Raw genomic sequence first — 17,092 nt, forward strand, 5'->3', positions numbered from 1 at the left:
AGAGTATTTGGTGTGGTGGTGACTCACCCATCGGGCAGTAGAAACCAGGTTGGCATTCTCCGCCATTGTCGGTGCCATTGGGTGTGTAGGCGCTGAGGGTACAGTACCACCCCTCGTCACACTCCGCTGTGTAGTTGCTGTTCCCGTAGCCGGCGCAGTACTTTCCCCCAGGACAGGGCAGGCACTCATCCATGGACTCTGCATTGAGCTGTGGTTGGTAGGTACCCGGCGGGCACGGGAACTGGTAGGCGTGTTCGGTGCCGTTGGGGCAGTAGTGACCCATGGGGCACCTCGTGCTCTCGAACTCGGTGGCGTTGGCCAGGCAGTAGTACCCCTCGGGGCAGACGGTGCACAGGGCCTGCTGGGGGATACTGGTGTAGGTTCCCGCTTCACACGGTATTGGTTCTGAAGATCCCTCAGGACAGTAGTGGCCAATGGGACAGATGCCCCCTTCACCTGGAATATGAAACAGGTAACAGTTAAACACTGCATTCAATGCTTGTACAGGGGCTATACATTGTACATACACATTATAAAGCCATTACATTAGAACAATGACTGAAAATCATGCCAACCTGCAGTATCTATTAGCCAATCAGAAAAAAGTAAGTCTGGAACCAGTTACATATTTTGCCATCTATTAGCAAATTGTATGTGCATCCCTACAACATTTGACAATATCAATTTCAACACATTGTTCACCTTTCAAGCAAAGTGCATATCATATTTCCTCTAAACCACAAGACAAAATCAGGATCATGAAGTGGGAACCAAAATTTTAACTCCACTTGCCTCACACATCATTTGGCTACATTCACACACACACACACACGCACACACACATTAAATTCTGACCATTTCTGTAGCTTATTTGTTCATAGACAGCACTGACTGCGCATCATTCTAAAGATAAAGGTTCTGAATCTGATGAAGTTGGAGAATGTTCAATGTACTATCAAAGATAGTCGATACTCAATAGATCAATAGCATATCAAACTCTGCTCCTTCTTCCATTAGTTTTCATACTATCAGCTGAAAATTAATTTGAAGGTCTTTACCAGTGAAGTAGGTCTGAGCCGGGCAGGCACAGGTGGAGTTGACCAGAGTGTCGTTATCGGCACCAGGATCAGGACGGTCCACTCCCGATGTACAGTAGTAGCCTGGCAGTGGCAAAATAACAATCAATATTTAACCATTTTAATTTATATATAATTTTGGAGCACATATCCCACAAAATTAAAGTAACATTTCTATGCACAATGGAGAGGGAAAAGACAAAATAAAAGCAATCCCTTCTATAAAGATAAAAAAATTAAAGAGCAGAGGAACCAAGAAGAGATGAAAATGAGACAAGAAAAGATGAAAATATGACAAAACTTTGACATACAACACAATCTGACAAATATCAATTTCCTTTAACCCTGTTCATCTTTCCAGGTGGCTGTGAACTACACCTCTGATGCAAGTGTACAAGCCTTCCCTTGACGATGTAATGAGCTAACAATATAATGTAATTGACTTTTACACAGCTCTGAATAAGATGCTTGCCTATGATGGCTTACATCGGTAAAATAACATACAAAAATGGTTTACGTTAGAAACATTCCCCAAGTGATCATCCCAGAAGCCTTCCTCTCCCCCTTACCTGCAGAGCAGTTGCCTCTCGGCTCGGTGAGATGAGGTCCCTCGCAGTACTGCCCTCCGTCACAGGGCAAACATTCGCCCACCCTCGTCAGGCCCTCTGCAGCGCTGTAGGTCCCCGCCGGACATGGCTGCCAGTCCATACCGGTGCCTGGTGGAAAGAAACCGCCAAAAAGGCAAACATTTCAGATCGAACCAACAGAGTGAAAAGAACATCTGCATACCAGCTCATCAAAGTACACATGCAAAAAAAAAAAAACTTGCTACCTCAACGCTTGAAAAAGTATTTTTCATACACCAAAACAGTCACTGACATCTAACATGTATCCGCAATGCCCTACATTGACAAAAGGAAACATGTGACAAATTGCCCTCCTACAACATTTTATTCTTCTCCACTGGCACTATCAACAAAATCACAGTTTTGTGCTTCCCAAACAGTTAACAGTACTCACACCTCTACAGTAAAGGCTAATCTATCATGATATTTTCCCAAAATTAAATCCATACTGAAAGCATGTTCCTAAAATTTGAACATATTTGAATGTCACTTGCTTCCTTTTGTCATTCTTCCAACAGAGAATCCCACATACACCTTTGAGAGTAACCTGCAGTGTGTGACCGCTGACCTTTGACCCCTGACCAACTCTTACCTGAGGGGCAGTAGTAGCCAGGTGGACAGGGCTGGGCATTGAGGGAGGCGTTGGACGGAGTGACCGGAGTGCAGTAGAAACCCTCCGGACAGATGTCACACTCCGACGCCCCAGAGTAGTTGGCAAAAGACCCACCGGGGCAGGACACGTAGAAGGCGCTTCCGTTGGGGCAGTGGACTCCGACTGGACATTGGTACTCCACTGGGTTTGGCTCGTCTTGACCGCCAGGACAGTAGAATCCACCCCAGCAGAGGTCGTCTGAGGCAGTTTGACCACTGCGTGGACAGTAGTAGCCCGCTAGAAGTGAGAAGAGACAAAGCTTTGTTCATTAGCCAGTTAACTTCTTCTTTTTTTTCAAGGAAATTATTTTCAAGGGGTTTGATCTGGTTTGACTCAACTATATTTCCATTTTTTTGGTTCAACGAAAGCAAAGAACATAACTTAAGTCCTTGTACACTATTCCGAAATCATACAATGCATGCTCCATGAACACTCTTTTCTTAACTGAGAGAAGATGTGAATCTGTACCTTCAGTGCAATGTTTACCTGAAATCTACAGTATGCCCACAACAGTGTAACTGTGTATTTCCTGTGTAGATCAGAACATGATGCCAGCTTTGTACAGACAAATGTGACACCAGTACGACTGATGTTGCATGTTTGTTCATTTAGTTTTCATTTGTCTTCTCAGTGCTTGTTTGCTTCTTGGCCTCATTTCATATCAATCAACTGTCAGTTTATCATATTTTATTGTTTAATGTCAATCTCATAAAACTGGGCAGAAAATGCTCATGACACAAAAATGCATGGCAAATCATTCAGAATTCCACATGTAGAAAAAGTTTTGTCTTTTCAATGCTTTCTTTTGCTAAATCTTACGAAGAACTTATTTTCATCTTGAAAGTCCCTGTGCCAGTAATTGATGACCATGTATTGGAATTTTTGTCACAGTCTACATTTCCTTTGGAGTCATACATTGTTGGCAGTTTGCTACTACATGTGTACTAGTCTTGTGATCCAGGTGTTTGCAGTACCTGTGCAGTTGTAGCATTCAGACTGTGCTGTGAGACGCCTCATATCTGACCAGGAGCCTGGGCTACATAGACTGGGCATGGGAGACCCTTCAGGGCAGAACGTTCCTTCGTAACACTCCTGGAATGTTGCCACATCTGCTCCTGATTCACAGTAATAGCCTGTAGAGGGAAAGGAAGAGAAGATATCTCCATAAAAGTCAAAGAGCAGTATAAAAATGGTATATATTGATAGTTTTTTGTATAGTTGTAAATGTCGGGTTAATGTATTGCGTTTTATGGTGTATTGAATTTAGTCAATGTATTGTACACTGTATTTTTGCTTTTGCTTTTTGTTTGATATGTTTGTTATTGTATGATGTATAGTGATGATGTATATGTGATTTTATCGGGCACGGACCAGCTGAAGAACAGCCATTGGCTGAAGCAGGTTCCGTGTTAAAATAAAATAAACTGAACTGAACTGAAACTGAAACTGTACAGTCATGTTATTGTATGTTACTAAGAGTTAGCTTTAATCACATTCTGTGATATGTCTGTGGTATACCTGTGATGTATTTAATGTTTGTTTTGTTGAGATATCCAATGTACAAAGAATTTCCAGAGTAGACAAGAAAGTAATCAATCAATCAATCAATCAATCAATCAATCAATCAATCAATCAATCAATCAATCAATCAATCACCAAGAACATCATAAACAGACAAATATAAAGATGAGACAACACATTATCTTTAATTCCTCAAGCTGCAAAATGCAGAAAATTAAAGTTCAACTTTGACATTTTCTATCTTAAAGTGAGATCAAATCAAACAGTTCAAAATACTGTACAAAGTAACAGTTGACATCTCTTGCACATGGCTAAAAATACAGAAAAAGATCAACACTCAGAGCCAGGGCTACATGTATATTATGCTACATACACATAGCATCCTTTAGTCTAACTGGAACTGGTTTGTTTGCTTTGTTTGTTTGTTCTCTTTATTTCAATACGGCTTCAAAAACAAAAACAAACAAACCTCAGGACTGTTTTTCAGCGAGTCTGTATATGAGTTTACAGCATATAAAACAACAGAGTATGATACAGAATAAAAGATACAATTGTAACACTCACAACACGAGAAAGAACAAGCTGGTGTCGGCATGTAATCAAAAGACTGCTGTCAAGAATAGAGTGTGATGTAATTCTCAGCAGATTTACAATGCACAATCAGAGAAATTTATGCAGTAAAGTTTCATCCTCACCTGCTTGGCACAGCGGTCCCGTGGTGTTCATCCCGTAGTCGGGGCAATAGCGCCCTCCCGTGCAATTCAGGCACTCACTGACCGCTTCCCTGCGAGTTGAAGGGTTGTAGGTGCCCGGCGGACAAGCCTGGGGCTGTGCGGACCCCTGGACACAGTAGTGACCGACTGGACACTCGTCGTTATCCGTATCAAAGGTGGGCGTGGACGAGTTGGAACCCAACCGGCAGTAGTAGCCTAGAATTCGGTGAAATACGACATGGCAAAGTTATGATGAATTCTGCTCGGTGAGTACTGTATACGCCACACATTTTGCGAGGTTGTTATTTTCGCAATTTTAAAAACATCTGAACATACATCTGTATCAACTCTGATCCCAACATGAATGTGACATGTGCATAATTATACATTTCTCCGTTCAGTATATTAATCCATAATTGCAACTTTAATGACTCATGAAATTGTGGGTAAGGCTTGATTCGTGAAAAGTTAGACTCACTAGATATATAGCATGTACAATATTCATTCATCAGGGGAAGACTTCAACATCTGATGGTAAATTTTTAACATCTATCCACTTTAATAATGAACATACAATATTTATATAGAATTTTACAGGTTAGGAATGGATGCATGTTTCCTGAATCCTAACTGTAGTTGATAACCCGGTTGAAGAAAAAACAATGAAATCTACAGTAGATATCAAAGTCTTAAGGGCCAACTGCTAACAGCCATAATATAAAAGCGCCCTATTCAGGTAATACATTAGGGGTAAGTCACTGACAAAATTAGAGTAAGAATAAAAAAAATTATCAGTACTAAGAGAAGGTACTGCTACAATGCACAACAGTCCATTGCTATGGTTACGAGTGAGGGTGCATCACCTGCAGCGCATTCTGCCACTGGTTCCTCCAGCCCCTCCTGGTCACAGTAGAATCCTCCACTGCAAGATTGGCAGTCTCCCTCGTTGGTTCGGTGGGTCAGGTTGTTGAAGGTACCCTGGGGGCAGGGGAACTGGCTGGAATATTCCGTCTTCAGTGGGCAGTAAAAACCTATTCAGGAAAGTAATAGAATCACACACAGTTATCTTCTCTCCCTATCATCATCATTTTCATCATCATCACCATTATCATCACCAGCATTACCGCTACCATTATCGCCATCATTGTGATGATCATTATCATCATCATCACCATCATTACCATCCTCATCATAAACCTCATCATCCTCATCCTCATTATCATCATTATCACCATCATCGCCATAATCGCCATCATCATAGTGATCATCATCGTCACTGTCACCATCATCATCATAATCCTATTCATCCTCATCCTCATTATCATTATCATCATCAAAATCATTATCACTGTCATCATCATCAAAATCATTATCACTGTCATCATCACCATCATCTTCATCAACATTCTCATCATAATCATCACCATCATCACCATCATAATCACCATCACCATCATCACCATAGCCATCATTATCTCCACAGTCATCACAATCATCACCATCATCATCATAATCCTTCTTATCATCATCATCGTCCTCATCATTATAATCATCATCATCAACATCATCACGATCATCCCCATCACCATCATCATCATTATCCTCTGGATTAGCATGTTGACAACCCTGACCCTTATCACGTCACCATCTATGCCAAATTGACAGAGAGAGAGAAACAGATAAAAGTCAGATTTGCAGGCAGCCACTGACCTTTAGGACAGTAGGAGTCGTTGTAGAGGACCACAGGTTCCATGGTGCTGTCGCAGAAGAAGCCAGCCGGGCAATCCTTGCATTCTGATTGGCCGACCTCGTCCTGGTACTCGCCTGACGGACATCTGACGGGGGTGGGGCTTCCACGAAGGCAATAATGACCTGCCAAGAAATATGTGATATCAAATCAGCCCGTGAGTGTTTTTGAGCCATCAAAATCAGGGCATTAGTTTTGAGCTCAATGAGCAGTATGGTCACAGTAGCCTGTTGCTCATCTACAACTAAAACCAACAAGGTACAACATATGGAAGGAACACACCCACATAGAAAATGGCACCACCATACATCACAATCTTTTGATCTCTGACGGCAATTTTGACACATCACCCAAGGATTACTGAAGTCTACACATGCAGGCTACAGGATAGAGACTTTGTGAACATCTAGTAGATATCTGAACACTTAAATATTCAACTCTGAGGAAAGACATCTAAAATCATTCATTATGATGTCACGGTATTCAAAATTACTTGTTACAATCTAATCTGATATTGCCCTCTAACAATTTCATGCAAAAGTATTTCTAAATGAACTGAGGAGGCAATATTAAAGAAAGGCAAAGAATCAAACCAGGATCCTACCAAGGGTGCAGTTGTATTCTGCTGGGGTGGCCTCCCTCTGCCCAGAGGGACAGTAGTAGCCGGGCCAGCACTGGTCTGTCGGTACTGCATTGCCACTGCCGGCGCAGTACGACCCCGGGATACAGCTCAAGCAGTCCGCCTCCTCGTCGTTACGGGTGCTGTTCAAGAAGAAGCCGGCGTCGCAGAGGGACGGAGAGGCGCTCCCCTGGGGACAGTAGGCTCCCATGGGGCACTCGTCACCTGAACAGGGTGATAAGATTTATAACAGAAACAGGCACATGAGAATAAGAAGAAAAAAATAAAACTCCTGAATTTCAATGAAATGGTGCCATCTGTATCTTTCAGGGTTTCATAATCATTATACAACGTGTAGGTTTGGTCTGAGACAATGCTGAAACATTAGGACTTATCAGCTACAATCAATAGTGTGCTCTATTATAAAAACTCAATATGCACCAGGCCTCACACCTTGATGCACTGCAATACTTTGATGCAATGTTCTACACTAAAAACTTTCACATCATGCTCTGCAAAACCTTAACATACACCTCCTACTCCAGATATTTTCATTTAGAGTCAAATAATTACTACTGTATGAGCTGTTATTTCTGCGAGGGTGTAATTTTCACAAATCACATAAAAATGCTTCAATCAAATAGGGTAATAGTGCACTTGAGTTAGCATATGTGTCAATTCGCGAAACCAACATCTTAAGAAAATATCTATGACCTCCCCATATGCAAAAATACCTGTATGAGAAAATAACTGCGTATACATTACTTAAAACTGGCTGAATAATATCACACATTAGTGCTATTACGTATCTTGCACTCAAAATTATACAAACCTGTGACATTTCCATCAGTAGGTGCAGAAACGGTTGCCTTGGAGAAACAGTAGTAGCCAGCATCGCAGGGTCCCGACGTGTTGCTCATGCGGTCATCTGCGCAGTATTCGCCACCGGGGCACGGGATTGGCTGACTTGAACTCTGAGGGCAGTAGTATCCCATGGTGCACTCTGTGGTGGGCGTGGCTGTGTCGTCGCCACCGGGGCAGTAGTAGCCCCCATCGCACTCACCCACCGGCCACGTCAGGGCGGGGCTTGGGCAGTAGTATCCAGCTGGGAAGGAATCATAGAGTAATCTTTTAAATGATACCATTCCATCTCAGGTCAGACAGTGTTACAATTTTGTATCCTGTACCATTCTGAGTATATGGCAGTGCATTATTTTGTCACAAATGTGTATAGTAAAATTACCTCAAAGACTATCAAAATATGTATTAACCTGATAATTTTCCCACAAACACCTGGATCCATCAGCTTCAGAGGGCTAAACTTTATGGTCATTTTCATCAACAACTCTGCAAACATATACATCTATAACTATCATCTACTAGTTGGAGACTAATGATGATGAAGATGATCATTACAATCAGATGGTGACTAATATGTTAATGATAGAAAGTTCTAATGATGGCAGTAATGAAGGTGAGCAATGTGAAAAACATGAAGGTGAAAATAATAATCATGGTAACGGCATGGTAATGCTGATAGCACTGGTTATATAAAAATGAAGATACATGTATACACATGGTGATGATGATGATGATAAAGATGATGACAACAATGATGATGACAATGATGGTGGTGGTGGTGATGATGATGTTGATGCCAATGATGATGATGATGATGATGATGGTGGTGGTGATGATGATGTTGATGGCAATGATGATGATGATGATGATGATAATGATGATGACAATAACGATGATGAGTAAGATGCTAATAGAAGATGATGTATGATGATGGTGGTACACTGTAATCATGGTGGTGATGATGGTCATGATGATGATGGCAGTGGTGATGATGAGTAAGATGATGTTGGAAGAGAATTAAAATGATGATGATGACGATGATGATGACGATGATGATGATGCTGATGATGATGATGATAATGATGAGTGAGATGATGATGATGATGGTAGTGGTGGTGTTAATGGTAGTGATGACTGTGATGGAGGTAATGAAGATTTTACTCACCAGTGCATGAGATACAGGCTGAGGCATTCTGACTCATAGTCTGGTTATTAAACGTCCCTGATGGACATTGGTATTGCTCTGCAAACGTCGTTCCAGGTGGACAGTAGTGACCCGCGGGACAGGGGTTGGTGTCATAGCCTGTAGATCCCTCTGGACAATAGTAGCCTAAAAAGAGACAAATACCATCATCATTACTCAATTAACATTGCATAAGTATCAGAAAGGGCAGTTATGTACTACATGCAACTCAACAGGCCAAAATACAAAAATTGGGCAGGACAAATCAAATGCAATGTTAAAAAAAAAATCATCAGTGATCACAACAGGATGCAGGACCTCTAATTTTGTTGACCTACTGTGGCAAGTTGAGTGGCCTTATGGGCTTTGAAAAAATAATAAAGTCTCCACTTACAATTCACACATGCATGGCAGGGAAAATTGTCACGATGCTTTCAAAATATCAAGCAGGACTGATTTTCACATTACAATCCTATCACAATAATCAACCATTAGTTTGCATGTACGTAGGTGTACACACACAAATTAATGTTTTTCAAGACTCGAGTGTCACAGTTAACTTCGGGTCTGTGTGAATACAAGTAGAAAATAGCTATTAGGATGATTTCAATTTTTTGAAAGCATCATACATTGTAGATTTCTTTTGGTATCAAATGCCTTGACTGCTAAATCTAGCTGTCCTACCTGCTTGACAAGTCGTGCATTCTGCCTGTCCTTCCGTGGATGCATAAGTTCCGTTGGGACAAGGGATGGGTAGGGTGGTCCCGATGGGACAGTAGAATCCAATCGGGCAGACGCCACCGTATCCTGTCTGGTGGCCGTCGTAGTAGGCGCAGGACGCATTGCTCGACGGGGGGCAAGTGTCGTTGTTCCCGTCCGGCTGAGAGCGGTCAACTCCGTAGGCGCAGAAGTGGCCGGCGCTGCAGTCGTTGGTCGGAGCGTCCAGATGTTCTTGGTCGCAGTACATACCGGACGAACACGGCAGACATTGGCCGACATCGTACAGTCCTTCCTGAGGGCTGTACGTCCCTCGGGGGCATGACATGAGGTCGTAGCCTAAGCAACCACAAGGTGAAAGGTCAGAGTGAATAATTTGAATGCAAAGCCAATGATTGATCTTCTTGATAGCATTATTACAACAAAAGTGTTAATCTGCTTGGGAGAGTCCATAGAACACATCTATCATTGATTTCAGCTTATTCAAATTGGTCATTCCTAATATTTATGAATACATGACTATTTGTATATAAACACCAAAGCAACATGTGGATAATTATCACAACAGCTACATCTTGATAAACAATACATACTTTTCATCACCCATGCCAAGAGGTGTACACAAAGCATCTAATTGCACAGCAACACCACGTCAGCCCCAGTGAAGCTGGCCATTCTACCGTCATTTGTGTTTTGCAACAAAATCAGTATGAATCAGGCACAGGGAGGTCTAGGTTCAGTATATATTAGCTTCTTCTTAGCAACACTATTAGTCTGTAATGGGTAACAAGATTATGAAACAGGAGTCCAGCTGCAACACCACAAGCAGTCTAGAAGGTGTTCATGTGATTTTTAGACCATTTTAAGAGAACTGACCTGTGCCCTCGGGACAGAAGTAGCCAGCAGGACAAATCTCCTGGACGCCCGAGGCCTTGCAGTGGTAGCCGGCCGGACAAGGGTTGCACTGGACGGCGTGGGTGTAGTTGACGTAGGTGTTGTTGCGGCACGGAATCGGGTAGGACACGGCCCCCGGGCAGTAGTGACCGACTGGACAGAAGGTGGTGTTGGGCTCCCTGTGGATAGTTCCCGGTGGGCAGTAGTAGCCTGTGTCCAGCCACAACAAAAGGTGAAGGCAAACTCGATGAAATACAGCACTTCACATCACATCATCACAGCCAGCGTGGAAAAGACACAACGCCAATACGCCAGAAGTTTCTAGCCCAGTAGTAGTTTGCTTTTACCAGTCTTCCCCCAACAACTCATCCACTACAAACAGTAACTACAATCGATCTTACACAAGATGAGCCTTGTAACATACTGTGCAAGCTGAAATTTTCAATATTTTTGTATAATGCTTCATGTTGGAAAGTTTTGTGCATTGTTAATTAAAATTTAGCACATATTTGTAGTTTCATGTAGGTTTGATATGCACTTGCCCATTTTCTCTTCTGCTTTCAAATGTATGTTTATATATTTGGTATAACATCAATCTGTTGTAATTGTTGTATATGAAAGAGTTTGAAAAAATGGAAATGAAAATTGAATTGGATTGGATTATTAGATTGGATTAGACTGAACTGAATTGAGTTGAATTGAATTGAATTGAATTGAATTGAATTGAATTGAATTGAATTAATTGAATTAAATTGAATTGAATTGAATTGAATTGAACTGAATTGAATTGAATTGAATTAAATTAAATCAAATTAAACTAAATCAAATTAAATTGAATTTAATTAAATTAGATGAAATTAAATTAAATTAAATCAATTGAATTGAATTGGACAGGATCGGATTGGATATAACTGAATAGAACTGAATTGAACTGAATCAAATCAAATCATATCAAAATGAATTGAATTGAGAATTGAATAAGGTTTCAAGAAAAAGGGGGAAATAGCTACTTTCGATTTCCACCATACCTTCTCCACATTCACCAGTAGGTTCCGTCAAACCCTCTGTCTCACAGTAATAGCCTCCACTACACAGGTAACAGTCAGTGTCCGCAGCCTTCATCGTGTCGTTGGAGTAGCGACCTGCAAAGACAATCTCTCAGTCATTAATCCTCTTCACGACAGCGAGGGAGCTGTTTCACTTCATAGCTCTACGATCAATCGTAAGTTTAATTCAACTGATCTTAGGGTCAATCTTAGGATCAATCAGTCCTCAGATGTTACAGAAGTGTTTCACTAAGTCATTTGGGAACAACATCTTGTGCCCACCTTGCCACGTTATAGAATACATCCTGGATGTCTAAGAATCTTTCCAATCTACAATGTACATTGTAGACCTGATCCGAGTCTGTCCCAACCTTGGATTCATTGTTTGGCTTGATAATATCTAGTAGTAGTGAAACAGGGCCCTGATCTTACATCTCTGGGTCTCATATTATACAACAAAAAAAAAGATACTGTCTCATTTCCTGCAAAGTAAAACTGACAGCAACTGAACATATCAAGGTCAAGCAAAACTACAAGTACTAACCCTATGCTAAGGTCCAGACTAAATCTTTGTAAAATTTGATTAGTGCCAAAATATTTTAATAGCCAGAAGCCAAGGATTTTTTGCTTTAACTGAATTTACAGCTGACACAAAATGGTCCACATAGAGTTTGGAATATAATTTACATGTTCTTGGATTAATCTGTTGCACACTGTCAACATTGAAGAGACTGCTGGGGATAATCACGTGCATCATCCGATTAAATTTATTCACGGAGATGTTCCAACTTTTCAAAATGTAAATCTGTCCGTCCAGACCATCTTTCTGCAAATTACTTCCACAAGTTTCTTTACACCACTGAAATAAAGTGATTGAAGCCCACCCCTCCTATCCACATACACGTGGTCTTTAGTAATTACGTTGGAGAAATTCTGATACGCATGCATGAAGTTTGTCATTTCTACAGAATTTCTATAGAATTTCTATACAAATTTCATTTTTACAGGCAATTGACTATTTCCTGACTGACCTCTTGGACATGGTGTGGGGTCAAATGTCCCGTTGGTACAGTAGTGACCGACTGGACACTCCTCCTGGTCGGGTCTGGATGACCCAGATGGACAGTAGTAGCCCTCATAGCAGAGTCCGGTTGGCTCGGTCAAGTGGTAGTCACCACAGAACCAACCTGCACGATTTGCACGGATGACAAAACATTTGGGAAGATGCATGATTACTACCAGGATGGTACACACCACAGTTTATAGGTATACATGTCTTACAGTGCTCTTTGAGTCAGCTTTGCACACTTTCAATTTCTGCCATAAGATTGCACTTACGTGGGAAATGGTATCAGAGAATGATCGTGGACTAAAAGAAGACGCAGTCACGTACGCTTAGAAAAGGTAATTTTCTTCAACAATCAAACATTCTGTTAAGTTCTGTTAAGTTCATCAATTGACACCAACACTATCATAGTCTTCATCTTTGCTATCAATCACCACCATCAACACCATCATCACAATCATCAAAATCATTGGCTGACTATTCAAGGCATCGTTATTGTAATTATCATTACTAAGAACATCCATGTCACCAACATCACATCAACTTTATTATTAAGCACAAACATCATCACTATATCCCAACTCTCACCTGACTGCTAAAAATGTAGGAAGTATCGTTGGTGGTGGTGGTGCCAGAAACAATATTCTGCAATGTGACAACACTGACATTCTAAGAGATAATTACTGCTACGGCTGCCTTTACCTTTTGTACAGTTCAGACACTGGTCTTCTCTCTCCAGCTGGGGAGTGTCGGAGTAAGTCCCAGGGGGGCACGACTGGGGCTCCGTGGTCCCCTCCGGACAGAAGTAACCCACGGGACAGACGTTGGCATCTGTCGTCTGGTTTGGCGTGCTGCTCTGGGCATAGATGCGACAGTAATATCTGCGGGCAGAAGACAACAGGAGAATATTGATCTTTCAAATCAAGAGGCTTTGATGGTATATAACAAGTCAAGTTGAGACCGTGAGAACACAAGAACTTCTTAAGCAAGGTCTTCATGAAAGCAAACTGATAAGAAAATACTTGTCTTTCAAATCAGGATACTTACCACAAATTGAGGTGTTGTGAGGTTAAAAACTTTCCAGCAAAGTCTTACTGAAATCAAGATTACCAAGCAACTGCACTTCATCTCACTCGAAGATTGAAAAAGTTGACCTCATGGAATTAAGTGACCTTCCCGTTTCTAATAAACCCTCTTTAGCCAGATTTCGTGGACTTTAGTAATGCCCAAAGTGCTAAGACTATCATATTGCATGTTAAGTACTATAATACAATACTGATGTACTTTGAACAGGTGCATAGCAAGTAGCCAGTAAAATGTGAAAAGTAAGTAACTTTCGGCATGAGAGTTTAAATGAGAATTTGAATGAAATGAATGACAAAAGAAAAAATAAGAGACAAGCATTATCTTCAAAGAGCAAATAGCTAGAGAGTTGAGTAAATGAATTGAAAATATTTGCAAACACACTATTGGCTAGATACAGGTTGGTAATAGACGCCAAAAAGGGACAACCATTGAAAATTATATGTACTATTGATCATCAATCAAAATTGACATCCCTTAAAAAAATATCCGGTAGTTAGGGATTTAAATGCCAGTGTACAGATAGGAAGCCACTCCCACACTCCAGCAATGCTCAGCAGGTATGGATGAGCCAATGGTAAAAGATTTCCCCAAAACTAATGGACTTTCCCCAAAGGTTAGGGGCTTTCCCCAAAGGTTAGGGACTTCCCCAATTCACTCACCCAGCGAAGCAGGGCGTGGTGGCCTCGGTAAGACCCATCTCGCCACAGTAGAAGCCTCCAGGACACGGGGAACACTGGGAGCTCTCGTTGAGTCCCGTCAGGTTACTGTAGGTTCCCAGCGGACACTTGAACTCATCCTGGTAGCGTGTCCCAGGAGGGCAGTACGAACCTGAGAGTAAAACAAAATATCAAAGTCATTTGATCATCACAACACAAGTCAAAAAAAAAAAAACTTGAAAGATTGAGAGTTTGATTGCAAAAGGAGTTTACTCCATTTTTGCCAATTTGAGACCTTTGATATCAAACCTGTTAAAAACCAGAGGAAATGATAGGAAAATATAGGCCATAATGTGATCATGACTATTAACAAGAATATTCCTTGTTAGGCAACTAGTGACGTATCATTGGAAATGTTTCATTTTGCACTATCTGCTCATGGACTCATTTCACAATGTTTAAAAATGGCACTTAATTCATTTTGCAAATCAAACTCTTTACATCGACCATGACATCATGAGCCATTCAAATCTGGACAGAGAAACACAATTTGCTTCATATGTTCACTGTCTGTGACAAAATTTTAGAGTTGGTGACTCCCAGACTACTGATGAGTCTCAATTGGCCATCCTGATATACTTTGTACTCAATGTGAGATTCATACTACAAAAGGAAAACACAGATTGAAAAACAAACTGTTCAGAGTAGAAATAGAGTGCCACAGGGTCAACGGTAATTAAATTCTCTTTCACAAACATCTAATATTGAGTGATTGTACAAATCAGCTTAGATTCTTCTGCTGAAGAAGGGCTAGTCACAAACCTTCGGGGCAGGTGGAATTCTGGTAGAGGACGACAGGTTCCAGTCTGTTGTCGCAGTAGAAGCCGGCGGGGCAAGTCTTGCAGTCACTTTGGGCCTCCTGGTCCTGGTAGTAACCCGCCGGACAACGGATGGCCTCGGGGCTACCCACTGGACAGTAGTGACCCTGAGGGCAGCGGTATTCGTAAGGGTCGGACACGTTCTGGCCCGGCGGGCAGTAGTAGCCCGCATCGCAGTCCGCCGTTGGTTCACTGTTGGCGTAGCCTGAACAATACCGGCCTTGGGTGCAGCTTATACAGTCTGACAAGTCTGAAAGGTGTTCAGTAGATGATGGTCAAAGATATATAGATTGTAATGTTTTGAAATTCAGACATGAGTTACAATAGAGTATCACAGTGTGATGTCATAGCAATTTAATTCATCGCCATGGAAACTGGTTCTCAACAACCGCACCTGTCCCAAGCATCTGTGAACATTATAAATGTTGCTAACTACGCTCACACGTGGTTCCAACCCAAGCTGTAGCAAAAGACTGTGACATCATCACTTCGGTACTCTATTGCTCCAAGCAGAGGGAACTCTTGGATTCAGGGGAAAAGGAGCATGATGTCACAGAGTATAGCTCATTACTAAAAAATGGGGGAGACACATGATAATGGGAACTCAAGGGCTCCCAGCATTTACAAATCAAAATCAGGAGGCTTCCGAGAGCTAATCCTGAGATACTTAATTGTTTCATATACATGTACCTCAATATGTTTAAGTATTTCCTGATACTTACATATACTAATACGTAATTATGATTTAATCTCTTTTCATATACAAGTAACACAAGTCAAATATCGTTCTCAAGAGAAGATGTGTCATTTACATCTCACTTTGATTTTCTTATCAGAAAACACCCTCACCTTCATTTTGAGTTGTATTGAGGAAAGTTCCAGGTGGACATTCTTGTGGTTCAGAGCTTCCCGATGGACAGTAGTGACCGGTTGGACATATGTCACCTGAGACAAAGAAAAACGTCAGAAAGAGAGGGGGAAAGACTCTTGGGTTACTACAAGAATAAAACACGCCTTCAGACAATCCAACTCTGAGGCAAAACTACATGTATATGGAATATATGGATATTTTCTCCTTTGATAATTGTACAGGATCTCGAAAGCTGCAGGTATAATTCTGTAATAATCTTTACTATCTAGCTGCCAATATCATGACTATCTTCTCCTTTAAAGGGACTGTACAGTACTGGTTGAGGTAGGGATTCATGTTTTGAACATTCCAAATTGAGATAACGAAAAGCCTCTTATGAAATATGAAAGAGCATGTAATTTTAAGAAGGATTCAACGTTTATTTGATGAAAATCGGTTTTCAAATGGCCGAGTTCTCTAAAGCTGCAGATATAATTCTGTAATCATCTTGATTATTTGGCAGTCAATATCTTCATTTTTTTCATCCTAACACTATTTAACAATCTTTGTCATCATCATCATAACTAGCTTCACTATCTCATCAAATCAATTATCAAATTTGTCATCAACATAATTGTAACCTTCCATATTATTAGCAGCAGAAAAGCTAACATTAACATCAACATAACCATTTTGACAACTGCCTTAACATCAAAATCATCATTCATAGCATGAAATCTATTCTTCTTCTTTAAAGGTCATGTTTACCTTTGGGAGCAGTGATTTCAAAAACTTTTCAAGATATCGCATTTGATGCATATGTGTTGGTCTGTTGTATTACGAAACATTCTACCACATTAAATTTTTCCAATAAAGCCTAAAATATGAGGAGATATCTCAG

The 17,092-nt window shown here is 41.0% G+C and overlaps 1 protein-coding gene across 1 annotated transcript in view; it reads right to left on the reverse strand.

Moving 5' to 3' along the window:
* The window catches only part of LOC139738306 (uncharacterized), an 80,966-nt gene that overhangs the window by 28,189 nt on the left and 35,685 nt on the right, over window positions 1-17,092 (reverse strand). Inside the window, exons 31-49 of the mRNA XM_071648947.1 lie at window positions 16,191-16,286; window positions 15,286-15,591; window positions 14,467-14,635; window positions 13,424-13,602; window positions 12,687-12,842; window positions 11,638-11,751; window positions 10,592-10,819; window positions 9,683-10,054; window positions 8,981-9,145; window positions 7,787-8,059; window positions 6,940-7,179; window positions 6,299-6,460; window positions 5,452-5,619; window positions 4,571-4,804; window positions 3,329-3,487; window positions 2,295-2,591; window positions 1,646-1,792; window positions 1,059-1,160; window positions 28-456 (exon numbers count right to left, since the gene is read on the reverse strand). Of these exons, the coding sequence (XP_071505048.1) occupies window positions 28-456; window positions 1,059-1,160; window positions 1,646-1,792; window positions 2,295-2,591; window positions 3,329-3,487; window positions 4,571-4,804; window positions 5,452-5,619; window positions 6,299-6,460; window positions 6,940-7,179; window positions 7,787-8,059; window positions 8,981-9,145; window positions 9,683-10,054; window positions 10,592-10,819; window positions 11,638-11,751; window positions 12,687-12,842; window positions 13,424-13,602; window positions 14,467-14,635; window positions 15,286-15,591; window positions 16,191-16,286 (3,996 nt within the window). The remainder of the gene's footprint in view (window positions 1-27; window positions 457-1,058; window positions 1,161-1,645; window positions 1,793-2,294; window positions 2,592-3,328; window positions 3,488-4,570; window positions 4,805-5,451; window positions 5,620-6,298; window positions 6,461-6,939; window positions 7,180-7,786; window positions 8,060-8,980; window positions 9,146-9,682; window positions 10,055-10,591; window positions 10,820-11,637; window positions 11,752-12,686; window positions 12,843-13,423; window positions 13,603-14,466; window positions 14,636-15,285; window positions 15,592-16,190; window positions 16,287-17,092) is intronic.

Source organism: Diadema antillarum, unplaced genomic scaffold (assembly GCF_040938485.1).
Source record: "Diadema antillarum isolate AM-2024a unplaced genomic scaffold, OU_Dant_1.0 seq00000735_RagTag, whole genome shotgun sequence".
Lineage (NCBI taxonomy): Eukaryota > Metazoa > Echinodermata > Echinoidea > Diadematoida > Diadematidae > Diadema > Diadema antillarum.